The sequence below is a fragment of the Aquarana catesbeiana genome, linkage group LG08 (genome assembly GCF_042186555.1).
Source record: "Aquarana catesbeiana isolate 2022-GZ linkage group LG08, ASM4218655v1, whole genome shotgun sequence".
Lineage (NCBI taxonomy): Eukaryota > Metazoa > Chordata > Amphibia > Anura > Ranidae > Aquarana > Aquarana catesbeiana.
Window position 1 is genome coordinate 225,358,153 of NC_133331.1, and position 20,938 is coordinate 225,379,090.

Genomic DNA, 20,938 nt, shown 5'->3' on the forward strand with positions numbered 1-20,938 from the left:
TCCACATCCCCCCTTCTCCGGGTGAGGCCCAGGCCTATGGCTTAGGTACTTCGGACACTCTGTCCACCCTTCTCCCCTCCAGGGTTGTCACTATGGGGGGTAGACCTTGGCACCTGATGGTTGGGTGGGTGACCAGGCATCCGCAGATCCGTGCCCCCTGCGGCGGCCCTCCACTAATTTAGGCCGCGGCTTTGCAGCCTACCGAGCACTCACGTGGGCGGCCAAAAATTTAGGCCGCTGCTTTTGCGGCCTATCGACCAGGTGATGTGCGAGGCAGCCCTAATGCGGGAGGCGGAGGTCGCCGCTTTTCATTGCGGCATCCACCCCCCTTCTTCGGCTCTAGCCTGGTCTGGTCCCCCCATGGACTTGTGCACTCACGGCGGACGGGCGAAAATTTAGACCTCTGCTTTTGCGACCTATTAGGCCACGGCCTGCTAGTCTGCATGACCAAGCCAGAGGGGTGGTGCTGTGGGGGCTCTGATGATGACCCCCTTTTGGGGGAGTTGTTTAAGTGGGCCCTCCGTAGGTGCCCTCCTGTGAGGGGCCTTAGTGGATGCCCCCTATAAGGGGCCTCAGTGGATGCTTCCTTGAGGGCCTTAGTGAATGCCCCATGTGAGGGGCCTCAGCCAGTGCCCCCTGTGAAGGGCCCAGTGGTGTGTGCGGGGTATCCGTAGGTGCCCCCTGTGTGGGGTCACAGCCAGTGCCCCTGTTAGAGGTCCAATGGTGCCCACTGTGTGGGGTATCAGTAGGTGCCCCAGTGCGGGGTCTCGGCCAGTGCACCTTGTGAGGAGCCTAGGTCAGTGCCCCAGGCGGAGGTCTCAGACGGCGGCCCCTCTGTGTTCTTTGCATTTTCACAGGTGGCGCTTGGGCATATAGGCTAGTAAATGGCAAGCCCCCTTCCCTCCCCTGCCTCATCGGTCTCGACTGATCCTATGTCTGGCTCTGCCATCGTAGATGTGGCCCACCTTGCGGGGTTGGTGGCCACACTCCCTGTCCTGTCAGTTAGTGAGGTTGTTCCTCCACAACTGTAGTGGCGCACAAGAAGGCACTGGTTGTCTCCCTTATTACTGTGTGGGAAACTGTAAAGATGGAGGATGCAACTGTGACTGCGGCAGAGGTGCCGGTCCCCTTGGCACCCATAAACTGTCTCGCATTGCAAAAGCGTTCCCTTCTCCCTCCTACTTTTGGAATACTTGTTCGTAAAGTCTGGGAGTGTCCAAAGTGTCCCTTTGTGGTTCCAAAAATGCTTCGCTGTGAGGTACCCCTCATGGGGTCCCTCCTTAAAGGGTGGACTGTTCCACCAGTAGTGGATCCCCCTGTCTCTAGGTTGCACAAGGCGACCATGATTGTAGTAGAGGAGTCTCTGGCTTTTAAGGATCCGGCTGACATAGCTGGAGGGGGAGCAGATTCTCTCTGCTTTCGCTGAGTTGGCGGACCAGTTGGTCTGGGGGCTGCAGTTTGTATGCGATGCCTCTTGGACGCAGTTCCCTTGGTTGCTAAGTTCTCTGTTTCTGCAGTGGTGCTTAGACATCTATTGGAGCTTAAGTATTGGTCTGCAGACTGGGCTTCTAAAAAAGCTCTGATTCGGTTACCATTTCAAGGTAATTGTCTGTTTGGGGCTACCCTGGATGACATCGTTATGATTCTCACAGGAGGGAAGTGTAAATGTCTTCCACAGTCTAAAATGGGGAAAAGGGCCTCGTAGCGGATGCGGTCCTTCTTCTTGGCACGCAATGGACCTGGTCTAGCGAGCCGAGAACGGGGCTCCCTAGACCCACAGACAAGGCCCCTTCAGCATGAAGGCGCACCCTCACCTATGTCCTAGTGTTCCGGCCTTGAACCCCGAAAAGGGTTTTTTCCTTCTGATTGGCGTCTGTCACCGGACAGTTGGCAGTTATTCTTCGGGCTGTGCAAGCCCTGTTGCTTCAGGGTGTGCTTGTCCCGGATCCAGTGGGTGCTTAATGGAGTCCATCTGCACGGTGGTGGTGTCCCTTCAACATGGGACTTTCGGGCTTCTGTCGACATCACGGATGCTTATTTACGCACTCCAATGTGTGCCCAACACCAACACTTCCTCCATTTTACTGTGGGAAAAGAGCATTTTCAGCTCGCGGTGTTGACTTTTGGTCTCGCCTCCACCCCTCGCATACTCACAAAGGTGTTGGCTCCAGTTCTGGCGTGGTTACATAAGTGGGGGGATTGTGGTCCTGGGCTGCTTGGACAATCTTCTTCTGCAAGAGTCCTCAGCTACCCTGAAGGGTGACATAGCTTGCTATAGAGACCTCAGTTTTCAGTTGGCTTCTATACTACCTGAAGTCTGCTCCAGCTCCTTCCAGAAAATTGGATTATCTGGGCCTGACTCTGGTTTCATCTCTGGCCAGAGTGTTTCTTCCTCGGGACAAACTCCAGAAGTTGCATACTGCATTTTAACTACTGTTGTCTTGCAGGTGGGCCTCTCTGTGGGTGGGTGTTGGACCTGATGCGCTTGGTCGCTCTCAGGGAGGTTCTACTGTTTCAAGGGCTGATCTTCCATCCTGCTTCAATCGCTGGTTTTTGAAGGCCTGGCTGTTATGAGCCAGGTGCTGAAGTTGCAAAGCTGCTGAAGGCTAGGAAGCCTTCCTCTTGGAAGATTTACCACCAGCCATGGATAGCATAAATATCCTGGTGTGAGGCGCTTGCCATTTCCCTTCGTTCTTTCTCGTGGCTCAGATTTCGATCTTCCTTCACAGGGAGGTTGAGCAGAACTTGGCCTTGAGTACCATCAAAGGCCAGGTGTCTGCCTTGGTGGGTTTCTTCGGTGTCCCCTGGTCTCACATTCCCTGGTGCGTACTCCTAATCAAGGGGTTTGACATCTGCCTCCACCACTGTGGTCGCTTCTACCATCATGGGATCTACCCTTGGTGCGTTTGGTTCTACAGGATCCTCCCATTGGAAATATTCAGGAGGTTCCTCTGCTTGCTCTGTCCCAGAAGGTGGCTTTGTTTGTTGCTATCACCTCTGCTCGCAGAGTGCTGGAACTGTAGGCGTTACCATGTCACACTTCTTACCTGGCGATCCACAAAGATGATGTGGTTCTTCACCCTTGTCCGTGGTTCCCTCACCTGATTCCTTTTGACTAAGGACATTGTATTGCTTTCCCTGTGTCCCAGGTCAAAATCTCCTAAGAGATTTACTTTATATGCCCTTGATGTGTTTGGGCGATTCGGGTGTGTTTGGCAGTCACAGGGCCTTTTCAGAGATCAGACTCACTGTTTGTGACCATGAACGGGTTAAAAAAGGGGCTGTCTGCTTCTTCTGTGGCCTCTCTAGACGGATCAGACAGATGATGACTCTGGTCTATTCTATCAGGGGTTGGGTTCCTCCTTTCCCTATTACGGCGCATTCTACTTGGCTGCTTGTTGCTTCTTGGGCCTTCCATCATCAGGCGTCAGCTGCGCTGGTTTGCAAGAAGGCCACTTGGTTGTTGGTGTACACTTTCACAAAATTCTACAACGTGGATTTGCTGGCATTTAGGCATGCTTCTTTTGGCCGCAAGGTGTTGCAGGCTGCTGTTTAGAGGGTCTATTCCCTCTTGAAGGGGTATTGTTCAGGTTAGGCTCCAGTTTGTTTCTGTGTTGAGCTCCTGTTACCTGGTTGGCTCTTGTGTTAGCCTTGGGATTTTTCGTTGTCCCACCCCTCATGTTTGGCACTGCTTTGGGACGTCCCTATGGTTCTGAATAATGGAGCTCTGCATCTGTCAATGAACAAATTGACAGACACTTTGACTTACCGTAAAATCAGTTTCTCTGAGTTCATTGACAGACACTGCACCCACCACTCTAAACCCTCATACACACTATCAGATTTTCTGCTGATTTTTTTCTTCAGATTTACCAAAACCATATAATATGAGGTCAAACCTTAGGAGTTTCAATTTGTATGCAATCAGGCAGGCCCTTGCACTACACGGTTTTGGTAAATCTGAAGACAAAAATCAGCAGAAAATCTGATAGTGTGTATGGGTCTTAAGGAGTTTTGATGCTTTTGACACTGTTTGTTACTAAACTGAAGGCCTATAGCAGAGTGGAGGGTTATGTCACCTAGGACTGCCTATAGGCATAGCCAAGTCTTTTTTCTGCCTAGTGTCCTACTCCTGTAGGGGGAGATAACCCTATGATTCTGAATAATGGAGCTCTGTGTCTGTCAATGAGCTCAGGGAAACGGATTTTTAAGTCAAAAATCCTATGGAAATATAATGTTAATACAACACAATCTCAAACTGTTTAAAAAGTCAAACAAATCAGAGCAAAATCTTGCTTTGTTACAAACATTTGACATTCAGATTATAAAATTATAATTTCTTTGAAGCTCCCTTTTTCCAGCCTTCTCCAAACGTGAAGTGTATAGAAACGTACCTAGAAAAGAATGCAAAATTACATTCTTGGGAAATTGAAATAAAATCAGGGATGGACATAAGTCATGGTTATATACTGACTTGTCCTTATTTTGATACAGTACGTGTCAATTTGTTAACAGTTCCAGCTTATGGCGTGCTTTACTTTCAGATGCTGATGCCATCCCCATCTTAAAACTCTTTTAGAAAGGAAATTGTTGGTCCTATTTGTGAACAAAATAATTCATAAGATCATCGCGTATGTTTTTTAGGAACAATGGAACAGCCTAAGGCTGGTTATATATTAGTAATTTTTTTGTTCAACCAGGGAGTTAAACAAAAGAAAATGACTCAATTCCCCCATGTGGGTGGCGAAATCCCAAAATCTGAACTAAACTGAATTTGAGCACCACAAACTGAAAACTCTATTTACTTATTTTTTAATATTCAAAGCAAAATGACCATACATCCATGTCTCTATTCTTTATTTTGTTGCAAAATCATTTTGCAAAACACCCTCCTGGCATTTCTAGCCTTGGCCATCTTGAATAAGGGCAAATGGTTAATGTAGCATTTACTTCTTGGAATTCATCTGGCCTTAGCTCAAGAATGCACGCAGGCGGGTGTGCTTAGCTAAGAAAGTTCCTCCTTCTCTCCACCTAAAAACTCATAGGATGTATGACATAATTTTAAAAAAATGTTTAAAACAAGTAAATAAAATATATGTTCTGTTTTCTAATGCTTGCAGCATAGGGATTAAAAATGATTAATGTTGATTATGGAATAAAGTTTAGTTCTGCTTTAAACACTTCTTCTCCAGGGAGAATACGGTTAATTTCTGTGGTCATTCCTTATAACGGAGGCCCCCCAGCCACCTTTGTTGACTCTCTGCAGCTCATTTAACACTTCATGCAAAGATGCTAAACATAAAGCAGTGGAACTTTTTTGACTGCCTATGTTGGGAATGGGATATAGGATATGATGAGGAAGACTTTTGGTTGAAACCCAGATAAGGAATGCCATGCTTTTATTTGTCTACTTGATGTCAGTACATCAATCTTCAGTACTCTCTGGTCAGCACAATCTGACCTTGGTTCCACCTAAAGTGAGCTCTTGCAAGGGAATACTGATGGAAGTCTGCAGTGAGAGCAGACCGAAAATAGGGTGATACAGGGCAAAAAACACAGACCAAGGGTTAACAAATAGAGATAAAAAAAATGTAAAAGTTGTAAAAAAAATCAATATAGTGCATGTAGTGCATATAAAGATTAATTGTCCAGAGAGTAAAAAATAATCTGAACATATCCATAAAAGATTAATGATCCATCCACAGTCCACCACAGCAAGCAGGAGCAGCACTGGGATGATAACAAGTGGAAGTAGGCTTCCAGAGCTGGCAGGGAAGACAGCAGAAACTCCAATCAATGGATAAGCAATATACACTTTATTAAAAATAAACATTCACTTACATATAGGTAAGCTCATGCCCATTGGGAGGGTCCCGGAGGAATGGCCTTGGCCTGTCCTGAAATAAATCAATCAAGTCTGCCTGCAGTACCAGATGTTCTTGCTTTATGATGGACTCCAGCATCAGATTTGAGAGGGTGAATAAAAGTGAATGCCAAGTTTATGACTGAAGCTAACTTTTAAGGCTACACTTTTATTTTTACAATGACATTAGTTTTATTGTATTTTTAAAGTTTTCCCCACGCCGTCCTTGTCCTTATTTTTCATTAGGGGCTTGCTAGCTAACTTCTTAAAAAAAAAAAAAAAAGGGTGCCGCACCCCAGGGACCTTTAATCTCTTCCTTGTTGTCCAGGTAGATCTCCACCTCTCAAAGGTTGCCTACCCCTGCCCAATTATCTCATGCGCATACAGAGGAGTGTTTTGTCATGTGTCAGAAATTGCATTGCAGCATCTTATGAGGAGGTCAAGGCAAAAGATACATTTTTGCCACAATCGATCTTACTAGATGTTCCCTATAAGACAGCAATTTTTCACTTTTTCATAGTTAGTCGGGTTGAAAAAAGACACAAGTCCATCTAGTTCAACCAAGAAAAAAAAAAAAAAATAGAGGGTATAAGTGTAGCGCTACACCTATACCCTCTATTTTTTGTTATTGTACCCAGCAATATCATGTTAGCTGCTTTTGAGATATTTTGTTTTTTGGGTTTGAGCGCAGCAGATTTTCTCTTTAAAAAAAAAAAAAATACAATCCCATATGCACAATCCTTTGCCCACAATTGATCCAGAGGAAGGCGAAAAACCCCAGAAAAGCATGCTCCAATTTGCTACAGCAGGGGAAAACATTTCTTCCTGATCCCCCCTGAGAGGCAATTGGATTTTCCATGGATCAACTTTACCTATAAATCTTAATACTCAGTTATATTATGTACTTTTAGGAAAGAAACCAGGCCCTTTTTAAAGCAATCTACTGAGCTTGCCAGAACCACCTCTGGAGGGAGTCTATTCCAATTTTTCACAGCTCTTACTGTGAAGAAACCTTTCTATATTTGGAGATGAAATCTTTTTTCCTCTAGACGTAAAGAGTGCCCCCTTGTCCTCTGTGATGACCTTAAAGTGAATAACACCAAGTCCACTATATGGACCATCCATATCATATCATGATCATATCCCCCTTAATCTCCTCTTCTCAAGAGGGAATATATTCAGTTCCTCTAATCTTTCCTCATAGCTGAGCTTCTCCATGCCTCCTGTCAGTTTGTTTGCTCTTCTCTGCACTTTCTCCAGTTCCCCAATATCCTTTTTGAGAACTGGTGCCCAATAGACATGTGTACACTGAAATATTTCATTTCGGAATTTCGTTTTCGTCCAAAAAATAAATGTATTTAGTTACTCCCGAAATTAGTTTTTATTTATTTAGTTTTTCGTTAAAAATTGCATTCGTCCAAAAATCCAAATTAAGGTTGAATCTGTCATTGAAGGTTTATGGTGTCTGTCGAATGTTCAAAGAAGATTCGACGGAGCAGCTAAACTGTACGACGCCGTATAGTTTACCTGCTCCGTCGAATCTTCTTAGAACTTTCAACAGACACCATAAGCCAAAGTACGTGTGTACTTAGTTTCAGCTATTTTACTGCTCCTGCTCTTTGGTTACAATCAGCCAATAACATTAATCATCATCATTATTTTTATTTATCTTTTCTCCCCTACGTCGAATCTTTTCTCCCCTAAGTTGAATCTTTTCTCCCCTACGTCAAATCTTTTCTCTCTATGTCAAATCTTTTCTCTCTATGTAGAATAATCTTGGACTAATAGAGTTAAGGTTAGGCACATTCGACCACAGGTTTGATGGACACAGATTGTTATTGTCATCATCATGTCGAATCTCCTATCTATATCGAACTGTTGTAGCATGTTCCAGATGAGGTCTTACTAATGATTTGTACAGGGGCATAATGATATACAGTATCTTTCTCTGGAGTCCATACCTCTCTTAATACAAGAAAGGACTTTGCTCGCTTTTAAGACTGCAGCTTGGCATTGCATGTTATTATTGAGCTTATGATCTACCAAAACCCCCAGATCCTTCTCCACCATTAATTCCCCCAGCTGTACTCCCCCAGTATGTATGATGCATGCAAATTCTTAGCCCCCAAATGCTTAACTTTACAATCATCAACACTAAACCTCATTTGCCACTTGGTTTCCCAATTAGACAGTGCATTGAGGTCAGCTTGTAAATTGGAGACATCCTGTAAGGACGTTATTCCACTGCATAGCTTAGTGTCATCTGCAAAGATAGAAATGGTACTTTTAATCCCAGACCCTATATCATTTATAAAGGTATTAAAAAGTAAGGGTCTCAGCACTGAATATTGGGGTACACCACTGATAACTTTAGACCATTCAAAGTAAGAGTCATTAACCACTACTCTCTGAATTCTGTATTTTAGCCAGTTTTCTATCCATTTAGAAATTGATCTTTCCAAGCCTGTAGACTTTATCTTACACATGAGCCGTGTTTGGGGAACTGTGTCAAACACTTTTACAAAATCCAAGTATACCACGTCCACAGCCACCCCTCTGTCCAAGGTTTTACTTACCTCCTCATAAAAAGAAATAGAGTATATGCCCACTTTAAAGATAAAGTTTATTTTTTATTTTTTGTATACTGCACCAGAAACTTAGCTTACTTTTAATGAAGGATGTCCTACAACCTGTTGGCTGCTTCTTAATGTAGAAATCCTGCCTTCACTGATGTTGGATGCTTGCAGCTGTGAACTTCCAGTAAAGGCAAGATTTCTACCATTTAAAGTAGCCAGGCAGCAACACATAAGACACTCTTTATTAGAAGCAAGTTACCGTATGTCCATGGTGCAGTATAGCATATAAAAAATGTTAACCAAACTTTAACTGTAAAGTTTAGCAAACCTGCTTGGTGCACAAGATTTTGTTTAGATGCATGTAGTAAAGCAAAACAAATAAGGAAAAACAAATGCACTAGCAGCATAACCTAGCATTACACTGGCTCCTTTCTTTTCCTCTTATAGGACTGCCACCTTCTGTGCATGAAGAGCTATGGACTCCTTATAGAATCAAGATCTTTGCTTGCTGGAGATAATTCTAACAGCAGGGAAATCTTTTTTTTTTTTTTTTTTTTTTTTTTTTATCTAGTGTTGCAATTACCCCCTCAGAAGTTACTTGAACCACCTAGCCATTCTGCTGGTGACTTGCCCTGCACTGGCTCACTAACCCACCAACGGTGGGTGACTGACACACAGGTTTCCACTTGATCAATCTACTTTTGAATATGTATTGGCTCAGTTGTGCAGGTAAAAGAGGGTTAGGGATAAAGGCTACCCCAAAACAGTAGCAAAAATTCCCTCTGCTCGCTAGTATTTTTAATCTCCATTACAGGCTAATGCAAATTCGATAGGCCAGATGGACAGCTGCTTTTAATTATCTTCAGCCCTTGTCACGGGCTATTTGTAGACCTTTAAGCTAAGACCAGCAATTGACTAAACAGAACGCATCATCTTTAGCTTCCTTCTCCAGGCAGCAGACCCGAGAAGCATGAACTGAACCTCTGTGGAGCTATATTTACCTCAGGCAGCAGGGGATGGACCTTGCTACATTCTCTCCAGACAAAGCTTGGTGGGGATAGACCCTTCTACATGGTCTCCCAGAAATATCTTATAAAGTCTAAATGCAGGAGTCCACAACACCTATTGGGTGTGTAGGAAGTAATTGAAAACATCAAACTCCCAGTGAGTTATTCACAACTGCTAGAGCATAACGAGACAGAGGATAATGATCTATCCCTGCTGGTAAAGGTGTTGATAGATAATATCATCCACATTGTTTAATTTAGATAGCTAGTGAATGAGATCTGCCCACCATACTGCTGACCTTTAATGATGATATCAAGCGAATAACAACGTCTAAAGGAACCACTTAACATATGGAGGGAAGAGCTACAGCAATTAATGTGTCCATTACAAAATCAAAAGTATAATAATAGCTATAGATGAGTGAAGGCAGTTCATACACTTTTGAGTTGTCCCTCTGGGGCAGGTAGAGTTTCAAATATCTGGGGGCCACTATTAATCAGAATAAAGGCTCTAGAAAATCTGTAGGTAGACTGCAGAAAATTAGCTTGGATGGCAAGCATCCTGAAAGCAGAACATTGAAGAAGCAGTACCCAACTGAAAACCATGCATCATGGGAAGGTTGGTTGTTACTGTGTATGGAGAAAGGTATAGCTGCCCACCGAAGTGACAAACAAGTCCTTTATTCTTCTTCCATAAAAGCAAAGGGTCACACACCACAGGACATTAGCAAGTGCATCAGTAAGACGCATTTCACATGATTACATTGTGCTTATTCATTACCCTGAAATGGTCAACTGACCTTCCTTAAATATGACCTCCCCCTGTGCAAAGCACAGGTGTGAACAATGTCAGCAGGACTTATTCTATCTCAATTGTCTACATAGGCGTGCGCAGGGGGTGTGCCGGGTGTGCCTGGGCACACTCTAATCACACTGTGTGGTGCAGATTCCCCCTGCTGATATTTCACCAAAGCCCTCCAACAGGGCTCCTAAAATGGTAAAAATCAAATAAAAATAAAATAATAAAAATAAAATACTACTAATAACGTCCACTGCCTCACTGACACCAACCTCTGCCCTACTGACAAATCCACTGCTCTACTAACACTGTCCATGTTTTAATACATTTGGGGTGCATACCCTAATGCAATAGGCTGCGCACACCTATGGTTGTATATGTGAGACATAGAAAAAGTAGAATAATAAAAGTAGAAGGATAATAAAAGTAGAAGAATAAAAGACCATTTTGTCACTTCGGTGTGCAGCTATTCCTTTCCCCATATACTTTGCACGGCAGACGAGCCGTAGCTAGCACCCGTGGGAGGAGTCCTTATCCCAGCTCACCTGGATTTACTCACCTGGAGCGGTGTTTCCTTGTCTCCATTACCCATTGCTGTATAACTGGGATCTTAAAAGTTCAACGGGGGAGCAACAAAAAAGTAAGTATTTCTTTTTTTTGTTAAAGGGGGGTGGAATTCAAGTGACATGAAAATGAACTATAAAGGGCTGGGTACAACAGAGATTCTTGCAGCTATGTTAACTGGGAGCTGAAAAGTTCAATGGGGGAGCAGAAAGAAAGTTTTTTTGGGAAGGGGTGGAATTCAAGTGAAATGAAAAAGAACTGGGCTGAGTACAACAAAGATCCTTACAGCTATGTTTACATTGACCCTATGTCTTCTGCCTCTTAATTTGTTCTTTACCCATTGTGATCCCATAAAAAGAAATGTTGAGTAAATTAAATCATTTTTAACCCATGCTCAAATATTTTTCCTGCTGCCCTTTAGCTTGTTCTGATTTTCTCCTGCTTTACAATTTGCTACTTCATTTTAGTCCAGTCCAAAATGTTAGCTGTCACTACCTGTGCAGTCTCCAATGATTACATTCTAATGATTGTCTAAAGTTTTACAGCAACACTATCATCATCCCTGGAGAAGATAAGACACTCCTGGAGCCTACACTTTGGTGAGTGTCTTTTGCCACCTGCTGCTAAAAACAGAGGGCACACTCTTGACAGATCAGAACTTACATCTTCATAAAAACAAATAAGGGTACATAAAATCTTTCATAAATTCATTCTCAATCTCTTTCCTAAAAATTGTTCTGTACTACATATATATATTTTGCAAGTCCTCCCTTAAAAATACTTTGGGTGAATATGTTACAAGACAAAAGCAAAAACTGCATGTGATGAATTGCATTGGAGTACCACTGATAAGATTTACTGTTTTAAAGGATAAGTCCACCTTTTGAAAAAAAAAATGTGCATTTACAATTTTTAGGAGCCTGGAAAGCATTGCACCAGCGATCAGCATGTCATGCAGGTCTCCTGCAGACTCTCAATGTAAGCTATCTGCCCGCACAATGTATGAGCAGGCAGTTTTACACTGACAGTAAAAATCAATAAACTACCACAGTGCTTAAACGCGCCATGGTAGTTCATTGAGAACTACAAGTTGTAGTCCATTCATTCACAGAACACTGCTCAGGCGGGCTGGGAATATTTCCTGCTTGTTGCCAAAATGGAGGATTAGGGGGGTGCGGGGACCGGCACATTTGTAACATGTTACATGTTACATCCTGAATATGGGTGTAACATGTTACAACATTTTAATTTATCAGTTAACTGCTCATAACATTACCATTACAAATTTATGTTTTTGAACTCACTGAATCCTGAGGAACAACACACTCACAGGCACTAAAAAAAGCAGTTTGAGAAGTGCAGCAAGACTCAAGTTTCTCATAATTATTCACAAAACTATTCTGATATAGTACAAACAACTTATTAAACGCTACCTAAAAGAGCACTTAAAAAAAAACAAAAGCATTAAAGTGGACCTTTGCTCAAATGGTATCATACAATGATGTTAACAGTGTTGCTTGAACAGATAAATAGAAATTAACAGATGGGTTCTAACACCTGGTGAAAATGTTGCTCAAAGCCCTGCTCACATCCCTGAAGGCCTAAGCTGTTTTCAAGTTCATCTTTGTGGAAGGAATGCATTAAAGTTCAGACTATCTGATCCTCTCCTGTAGTTAAAATCATATGACCAAGAACACCTAGAACGTTAGATATGTGGCCAGCAATGAAGCAGGTGTAGACCAACATTTTCTCCAGGAAATGTTTGCATTTCAGTACTTCTACTGAATTATCCACACAGCAAGACTTTTAAAATATCTTTGTAAGAACAGATTCTTTTTGGTTCCCTTTAAGCGACATTTTCATATAGAGACAGTACTTACCAAGGATTAATGTAGAGTGATCACTGGAAAAATATGATGCAGAGTGGAGGTTTAGCCAGGATGCAATTAGTTCCTGAGGGAGTGTAACCAGTTTATTACTAGACAGATCCAGGTAAGTAATGTTCTTTATGAAACGTGCAGCATCTTTAGGTATCGATGACAATTCGTTATTGTGCAAGTCTAACAGCCGTAATCGGGGTGTGCTGGCTAGGGCTTCCCATGGAAAAGATGTGAGGTCATTGCCATCCAGTCTAAGTTCTTGCAACTTGCGCAAGCCTCGCAATGTCACTACACTCAGGCCTAAAATTGAATTATACGGCATCCAGAGAAACTCAAGATTTGAGAGTAGATAAAAAGCATCTCCTTGCACACGCCTGATAGATGTCTTTTCTATTCGAAGCTTAAATGTGTCTGTCGGAATATTCACCGGTGTTAAAGTCATCTCCGGATCATTACAAAGAACTGCCCTGTTTTGAAAAAAAAAAAAAAAAAACAATAAATCATATGTTATATTGTTATGAATAATAAATTAGAACCATGCACAATTAATTTTTATATTTCTATTTCACAATTTTCTACAATAGGTTAGTCAAGTTTCACCAAAAACAGAGCTGATAATTCATACGGGTTATTAAATGTTCATAAGCAGATACAGTGCCTTGAAAAAGTATTCACACCCCTTGAAATTTTCCACATTTTGTCATGTTACAACCAAAACGTAAATGTAGTTTTATTGGGATTTTTTTTTTTTTTATAATTGACAATTTTTATTAGGTTTCAACATGTGCAATACAGTGGTTTAAAACATAAAATAATAAAAGGGAAATAGTAGTCACAAACAGCTCTGGAATGGGCATGGAGGTCTATGTATGAGAGAATTAACACACAATCCACAGACATATGTCAACAAGGAACAGCACTATGTACCAGGGAGAGGTAGCGCTGAAGTAATACAATGCAGGCTGCTCTAACAAACAGACCATCAGTAGGGTCCGTGATTCATATTTGCGTGGCCCGCTATTCCAGAGAAGAAAGAGAAGAGGAGGAAGGGAAGAATAATAGAAAGAAGAAGAGATAGAAGAAAAGGGGGGGGGGGTGAGAGAAGAGGGGGAGAGGAAAGAAAAAGTATAAGAAAGTCCCAATCTGAAGGGTGCATCTCTCCTGGGCTTCGAGCAATCGTATTGTACAGAACGGAGGGGGGGTTCTCATGAGATCATGGAGGGTCTATTCTTCGATGCCATGGCTCCCATGTTGCTGTATGTTGGTCCAACACAAAAATAGAAAAAATATAAAAAAAACACGCTAAATGATGTGAAATACATAAACATATAAATTTGAGATTGGGGGAATAAACCCAAAAACATAAATAATATGGATAAAAAGCAGAAACTCTAAAATTATATGACACCCATAAATCACTAGAAAGAGAAAAACACGAGAGTCACGCTATAAAGACAAGAAAAACTGATGAAATATGTAAATCACACACAATAGTGAAATTTGAAAACCATGTATATTAAATAAAATCACATATATGAAAAGCTTGATACTGTAAAAAATACTCATATAATATTGGTGACAAGTCTCTGTGAATAGTGGCACCTAATAATAACCACTCGTGCTGGAAACAGAACAGTAAAGTCCATAAAAAGCAATCCTGATCCACTCCGTGAAAAATAGTGATCCACCACCAAAAAATAGAAGGGGTATCTCCTTACCAGAAGGCCATGATCCCCCACCACAGAGGATCATAGCAAGCAAGAACCGCTGTGACTCGTGCTCGGCATCAAATCTGGCCTGCTTAAGTCTTCGGATCATCACATAGTTGAAACCAAACCAATAAGAAGTGGACCGTGTAACAAGAATAGAGAACTCCGATAGTGTAAAACCTTATGAGTTTAATGAATAGCTTTTAAAATTACACTTACATAAATGCAGCAAAGGTAAGCCTCAAGACCGGTGCGGCGGCCGCACAGACCCATCCTCTTGGAAAAACGAGCAGTAACTGGAGGTGACGTCAGCGCGTCGCCCTGCTCCACCCTACGCGTTTCGTAATAGGATTACGTCATCAGCGAATCCAGATTAGTTGAGGAAGTCCTTACCCATGGACGATACACGTGCAAGGGGCTCTGTGACGTCAGTAGAGCCACCTATCTGTTTTTTAATTTCTACATGTCATATACTCCAGCACTGGGATTCAGTGCCATCTTTGTGAGTAACGTTTTTATTTAATAAAGTAGTAATTTTTTATCATATAGAGAGCACTATGTCCTGTCATTTTGTTTTAACATGACTTATACCTGCCGATGAGATTGTCATTTGGATACTGCAAGTCTTGGTGGACAACATAGGTGGCCAGCTTTTCCATCTTTATGATTACCCTGTTGAAGGGACTGCATGAGTGACCTATCTGTTAGCTCGGAAGGTCTACTCAATAAGGTGAGCGGCCTATACTTCTGGTGGTGGAACACAGTGGTGTTGATACACAAATATTACGTTTATCCTATCACTGCACCTTTTCTCACCATCTGAGGAGTTTCCTTTCCACTTGTGGATGATTATTCATTTCTTTGGATCAAGATATATTTTGGGACTTTGTCTTACATCTATTACATTTATTTGTTTCCTCTAAGCGCTGCACTGCTTTGTTTTGATAGTTATATTCAAGGATTTTATATTGGCCTTCAGTGTTCAGCTGCTGTGTTTTCAGATTGGTCTTGCGCTGTCTGTTTTTCCTCTTTTTGTTTATTTATTCAAATGGGGATGGCTTAGAGAATTGGAGGGTTGGGTTGGCGTGATAGTGAGTGCGTAGTGCCTGATTTGGAGGTAACCAAAAAAGGCACTGCGGGGGGAGTTCGTGTTTAGTTCTGAGTTCGTCAAAGGGCAACAATATCCTAGAAACTGGGTTCACCAGATGTCCATATTGAAAGAGATTCCTCTGCAACCAGGGTGAAATCATCTGGGAGGTTAAGTTGTCAGGTAGTTTAGGGTTGTAAAGGAAAGCTGTTACTAAGGAGGCCTCGGATTTTAGGAGTGTGTTGCGATTTAGTTGTCTCCAAACAATGCGTAGGAGGTTCATGGTGTGTAGTAGGGCGGTGGAGGGGGCATTAGTATTCCACAATAAATTGTTCGGGTGGATGGGAGCTAGCCATATTTTGTCTATTTGAACCCAGCAATTATAGGCCAGAAGGGTAACTAAGGAAACTATAGCCCTCAGTTGGGCGGCATAATAGTAACGCTGGAGGTGTGGGAAGGCCAAACCCCCATCCTTTCGAGAGGCACACATTATGGAGTGGGCTATTCAGTACTGTTTATAATTCCACGTAAAATTTAGGAGGTCATTCTGGAGTTTCCTAAGCTGGACAGACAGGATGGGCACCGGGAGGGTCATAAAGTGGTACAAGAGTTTAGGTAATATGTTCATCTTGACCGAGGCAATGCGTCCAAACCAAGACATTGGTTAATGTCTCCATTTGGTCAATAGGGATCGTATAGATGCAAACAGGGGTCTGAAGTTTGCCTCATATAGAGATTCATATCGAGGAGTGAGGTGTACCCCCAGATATTTGATGGCGTGGGACTTCCACGTGTGTGAAAAGTTTTCCGATAGATGGTGCACTTCTACGGGGATTGGTTGAGTGGGAGGGCTTCTGATTTAGCTGGGTTAACCTTGTATCTTGACAGGGACCCGTATTCCTCAAGGAATTTATGAAGGTTGGGGAGGGTGATATGTGGGCATGTTAGGGTCAGAAGAACGTCATCCGCAAACAATGAGATTTTAAATTCTCGGCCTCTAACCATTACACCACTGATGTTGGGGTCCCAGAGGATCTGGGCCACCAGGGGTTCGATACACAGGGCGAAAAGCAACAAGGAGAGTGGGCAACCCTGCCTAGTTCCATTTGAGATGGAAAAGGAAGTAGATGCCGCTAAGGGTGTTTTGATGGAGGCAGATGGAGTTGCGTATAAGTGCCTAATCGCCCTAAGGAACAGCCCCCGGAAGCCCAGATATTCGAGGATGGAAAACATAAAAGGCCAGCTAAGCCTATCAAAGGCTTTCTCAGCATCTAAGCTGAGCAACAGCGCCTCGTCTTTTTGTCTATTATTGATGTCAATTAAGTTGATGACTCTTCTAGTGTTGTCCCCCGCTTGGCGCCCCGGGACAAAGCCCGCCTGATCCTTATGGATCAGGGAGGGGAGGATCTCATTCACTCGGAGGGATAATAATTTTGTAAAAATTTTCAGGTCCGAATTTAATAAAGCTATGGGTCTGTAATTCCCGGACAGTGTGTGGTCTTTATCAGGTTTTTATTGGGATTTTATGTGCTATACCAACACAAAGTGGCACATAACTGTGAAGTGGAAGGAAAATAATAAATGGTTTTCAAAATTTTTTAGAAATAAATATGTGAAAACTGTGGCGTGCATTTGTATTCAGCCCTCCTGAGTCAATACTTTGTAGAAACACCTATCACTGCAATTACAGCCTTACAGCCTTCACTGCAATTACAATCTTTTTGGGTATGTCTTTACCATCTTTGCACATCTAGAGAGCGACATTTTTGCCCATTCTTCTTTGCAAAATAGCTCAAGCTCTGTCAGATTGGATGGAGACTGGAGAGTGCCTGTGAACAGCAATTTTCAAGTCTTGACACAGATTATCAATTGGATTTAGGTCTGGGCTTTGACTGGGCCATTCTAACACATGAATATGCTTTGATGTAAACCATTCCATTGTAGCTTTGGCTGTATGTTTAGGGTCATTGTCCTGCTGGAAGGTCCTCTGCTCGAGTCTCAAGTCTTTTGCAGACTCTAACAGGTTTTCTTCTAAAATTGCCTTGTGTCTGGCTCCATTCATCTTCCCACCAACTCTGACCAGCTTCCCTGTCCCTGCTGAAGAAAATCATCCCTACAACATGATGCTGCCACCACCATGTTTGACAGTAAGGATGGTATGTTCAGAATGATGTTCAGTGTTAGTTTCCACCACACATAACTTTTTGCTTTTAGGCCAAAATGTTAAATTTTGGTCTCATCTGACCAAAGCACCTTTTTCCACATGTTTGCTGCGTCCCCCACATGGCTTCTCGCAAACTGCAAATGGGACTTCTTATGGCTTTCTTTCAACAATGGCTTTCTTCTTGCCACTCTTCCGTAAAGGCCAGATTTGTGGAGTGTACAACTAATAGTTGTCCTGTTGACAGAGTCTGCCACCTGAGCTCTGGATCTCTGCAGCTCCTTCAGAGTTACCATGGGCCTCTTGGCTGCTTTTCTGATTAATGATCTCCTTGCTCGGCCTATCAGTTTAGATGGGCGGTCATGTCTTGGTAGGTTTGCAGTTGTGCCATACTCTTTCCATTTTTGGATAAGGAATTGAACAGTGCTCCATGAGCTGTTCAACGCTTGGGATATTTTTTATATCCTAACCCTACATTAAACTTTTCCACAACTTTATCACTGACCTGTCTGGTGTGTTCCTTGGCTTTCATGGTGCTGTTTATTCACTAAGGCTCTCTAACAAACCTCTAAGGGCTTCACAGAACCGCTGTATTTATACTGAGATTTAATTACACACAGGTGGACTCTATTTACTAATTAGGTGACTTCTGAAGGCAATTGGTTCCACTAGATTTTAGTTAGGGGTATCAGAGTAAAGGGGACTGAATAGAAATGCACGCCACACTTTTCAGATATTTATTTGTAAAAAAATTTACATAACCATTTATGATTTTCCTTTCACTTCACAATATGTGCCACTTTGTGTTGGTCTATCACATAAATCCTAATAAAATACATTTACATTTTTGGTTGTAACATGACAAAATCTCCAAAATCTAACATGACTAATCCCCATGTAAGCAGCAGTCATAGTAGCAGCCTTTCAGGTCAACTGCATAGCAGTTGCTCTTCTGCATTGTAACCACAGGGGGTTGCTCTCTCAGCACTGTGGCATTGCATAGAGATATGTTTCATATTCCCATCGCACACGTTCCTGGTATAAGCTCTTAAAGGTCGGGTGCTGCAGCAACAACCAGCAGGATACTGGTTCAAGTCACAATGTAGATATTTGCCAGCACACCAAGGATCAGCACACGATGGCGTCCAAATGGTTTAATTTATTGCATGATCACAACACAAAAGGTGCAACGTTTCGGAGTCGCGCAGGACCCCTTCGTCAGGCATGTGATGTGATGTGACCCCTTCACATGCCTGACGAAGGGGTCCTGCGCGACTCCGAAACGTTGCACCTTTTGTATTGTGATCATGCAATAAATTAAACCGTTTGGACGCCACCGTGTGCTGATCCTTGGTGTGCTGGCAAATATCTACATTGCATAGAGATACACTCTTGAAAGCAGTACATCATTATTTGCATGCACATGCACAGACCATCCCTTTGACATGTCACTCTGCTGGCCCCCAAGTGTAAGTATGTCTGCAGTGAATGCTGAATCACATAGCACCACCTGTCACTATCCTGTCAAATGTTATTCATAGTTATGTAATTAGGTTGAAAAAAGACACTAATCCATCTATTTCAACCAATTAAAAAAATAGCAGAGCACACAAGTAGAAAGCCTCCATATACACTATCCTATACCCACAGTTGATCCAGAGGAATGCAAAAGAAAAATCATTTCTTTTATGGGAAGAACAGCATATCTAGGAAACATCTAGTGGCAAGACCTTTAACAACACAGCAGACAGACAAGCCTTTCAGTTAAACATTATTGTTGATTGTCCACATTGGTCATGGTCACTGATGCATGCATTCAATATCATGTTTACAATGTTTGGAGGAGTGCAGCAGACGGAAAAGTTTTCATTGAAACATTACAGATCAGCAGCCGATAGACAGACGCCAGCCCTCCATGGAATATGGGGACCCCATGCTATTTTTCTGCAAAGAAAATATATATATTTTTTAAATGATAACTCTATCAGCAGGAATTTCTCTCTTCTGGGCATGATGGTATGTTTTGTGAACAGCCTTGCCCTAAAAACTGGGCTTCCTTAGGCTTAATCTGAGTATTCCTTGCTTTTTCCGGGGGGGGATTCGCCTTAAGACTTAATTGACTTATCCTTCCTCACCTTGGAACCTGGCAGCACATCATACCTTTAAGCCTATATATTGTGTTACACAATCATCTTTTGCTCAGATCCCTTTAAGAAACTCTCTGCGAAACCTTGCAGGAGGTTTGAGTTTTAATGGGAAATTGTATGAATTATGCCTACTTCAATGTTGAAAGCTTGTGGTTTTTATATGATATGTGCCAATAATATTTTAAATGTATATAATACACTTTGTTTTTATATAAATAAAATGTGTTGTCTCTTAACAAGGGATGTGGTGCATCACCAAATACTCTTTACAGATCCACAGTACAGGCTCTCCTCACTTAACGGCCAGGCTCCGGTCCAATGACCAGATTGTTAAACGAATTGGTCGTTAAATGAGGAGCCACAAGTAATGCATATTTTAAGCATTCTTAACTACTGTACTGTATTGTATTGGGAAAAAAAGCTCTAAACACCAAACACCAGCTCAATGAAATCGGCAAAAGTAGTGCAGGAACTACTTTTGCAAATCGGTGCGGCACCACAAAATCGGTTTTGCACCGATTGGAAAAGTGCCATTGCCGCCAATAGGCTGTAACTTGTCATGCGATTTGATCTCTCAAATCACATGACAAATCACTCCAATGTGAACCTAGGCTGAGCCTGAAAACTTTTATTCAAAGTATAACTAAGAGCAAAACTTTTTTTTACGTTCTTGGATAGAATAGAGAGGGACTAGAACATCTGTCAGATTCTTGTTGCTGCTTGTGTAGTGTTTCACCAAGAGTGAAAGTGAAAGAAAATCCCAAATTGCGGTTTATCACCAAAACAAATCTAGAGGGAACTCATCTAATAGGGATACTAGTTGACTCGGTTGACAACAAGGACTTTTTTTACTTCGGAGGGATTTCTTTTCACTTCCTGTTTTTTCTATGGTACAGAAAGTGAACAGAAATCTTCCCAATGGGGGACAGATAGCAAAATACTGACAGGGGTTATAACCCTTCCCCCCTTACTCTATCCAAAAATTTAAAAGTTTTGCCTTTATCCCTACTTATTCATTGATATCCAGAAAGAATATTAATCCACTTCATATGCCCCAATGCCTTTCCAAAACCTGATGTTATCTATTAAAATATTAAAATTATCAGTGACATTCAGACATTAGATATTTTTTAAAAAGGTACTAA

The 20,938-nt window shown here is 42.2% G+C and overlaps 1 protein-coding gene across 1 annotated transcript in view; it reads right to left on the bottom strand.

Annotated features, from left to right (window-relative positions):
• Window positions 1-20,938, bottom strand: part of LRIT1 (leucine rich repeat, Ig-like and transmembrane domains 1) — a 97,753-nt gene that overhangs the window by 54,039 nt on the left and 22,776 nt on the right. The window contains exon 2 of the mRNA XM_073596899.1: window positions 12,690-13,156. Within this exon, the coding sequence (XP_073453000.1) occupies window positions 12,690-13,156 (467 nt within the window). The remainder of the gene's footprint in view (window positions 1-12,689; window positions 13,157-20,938) is intronic.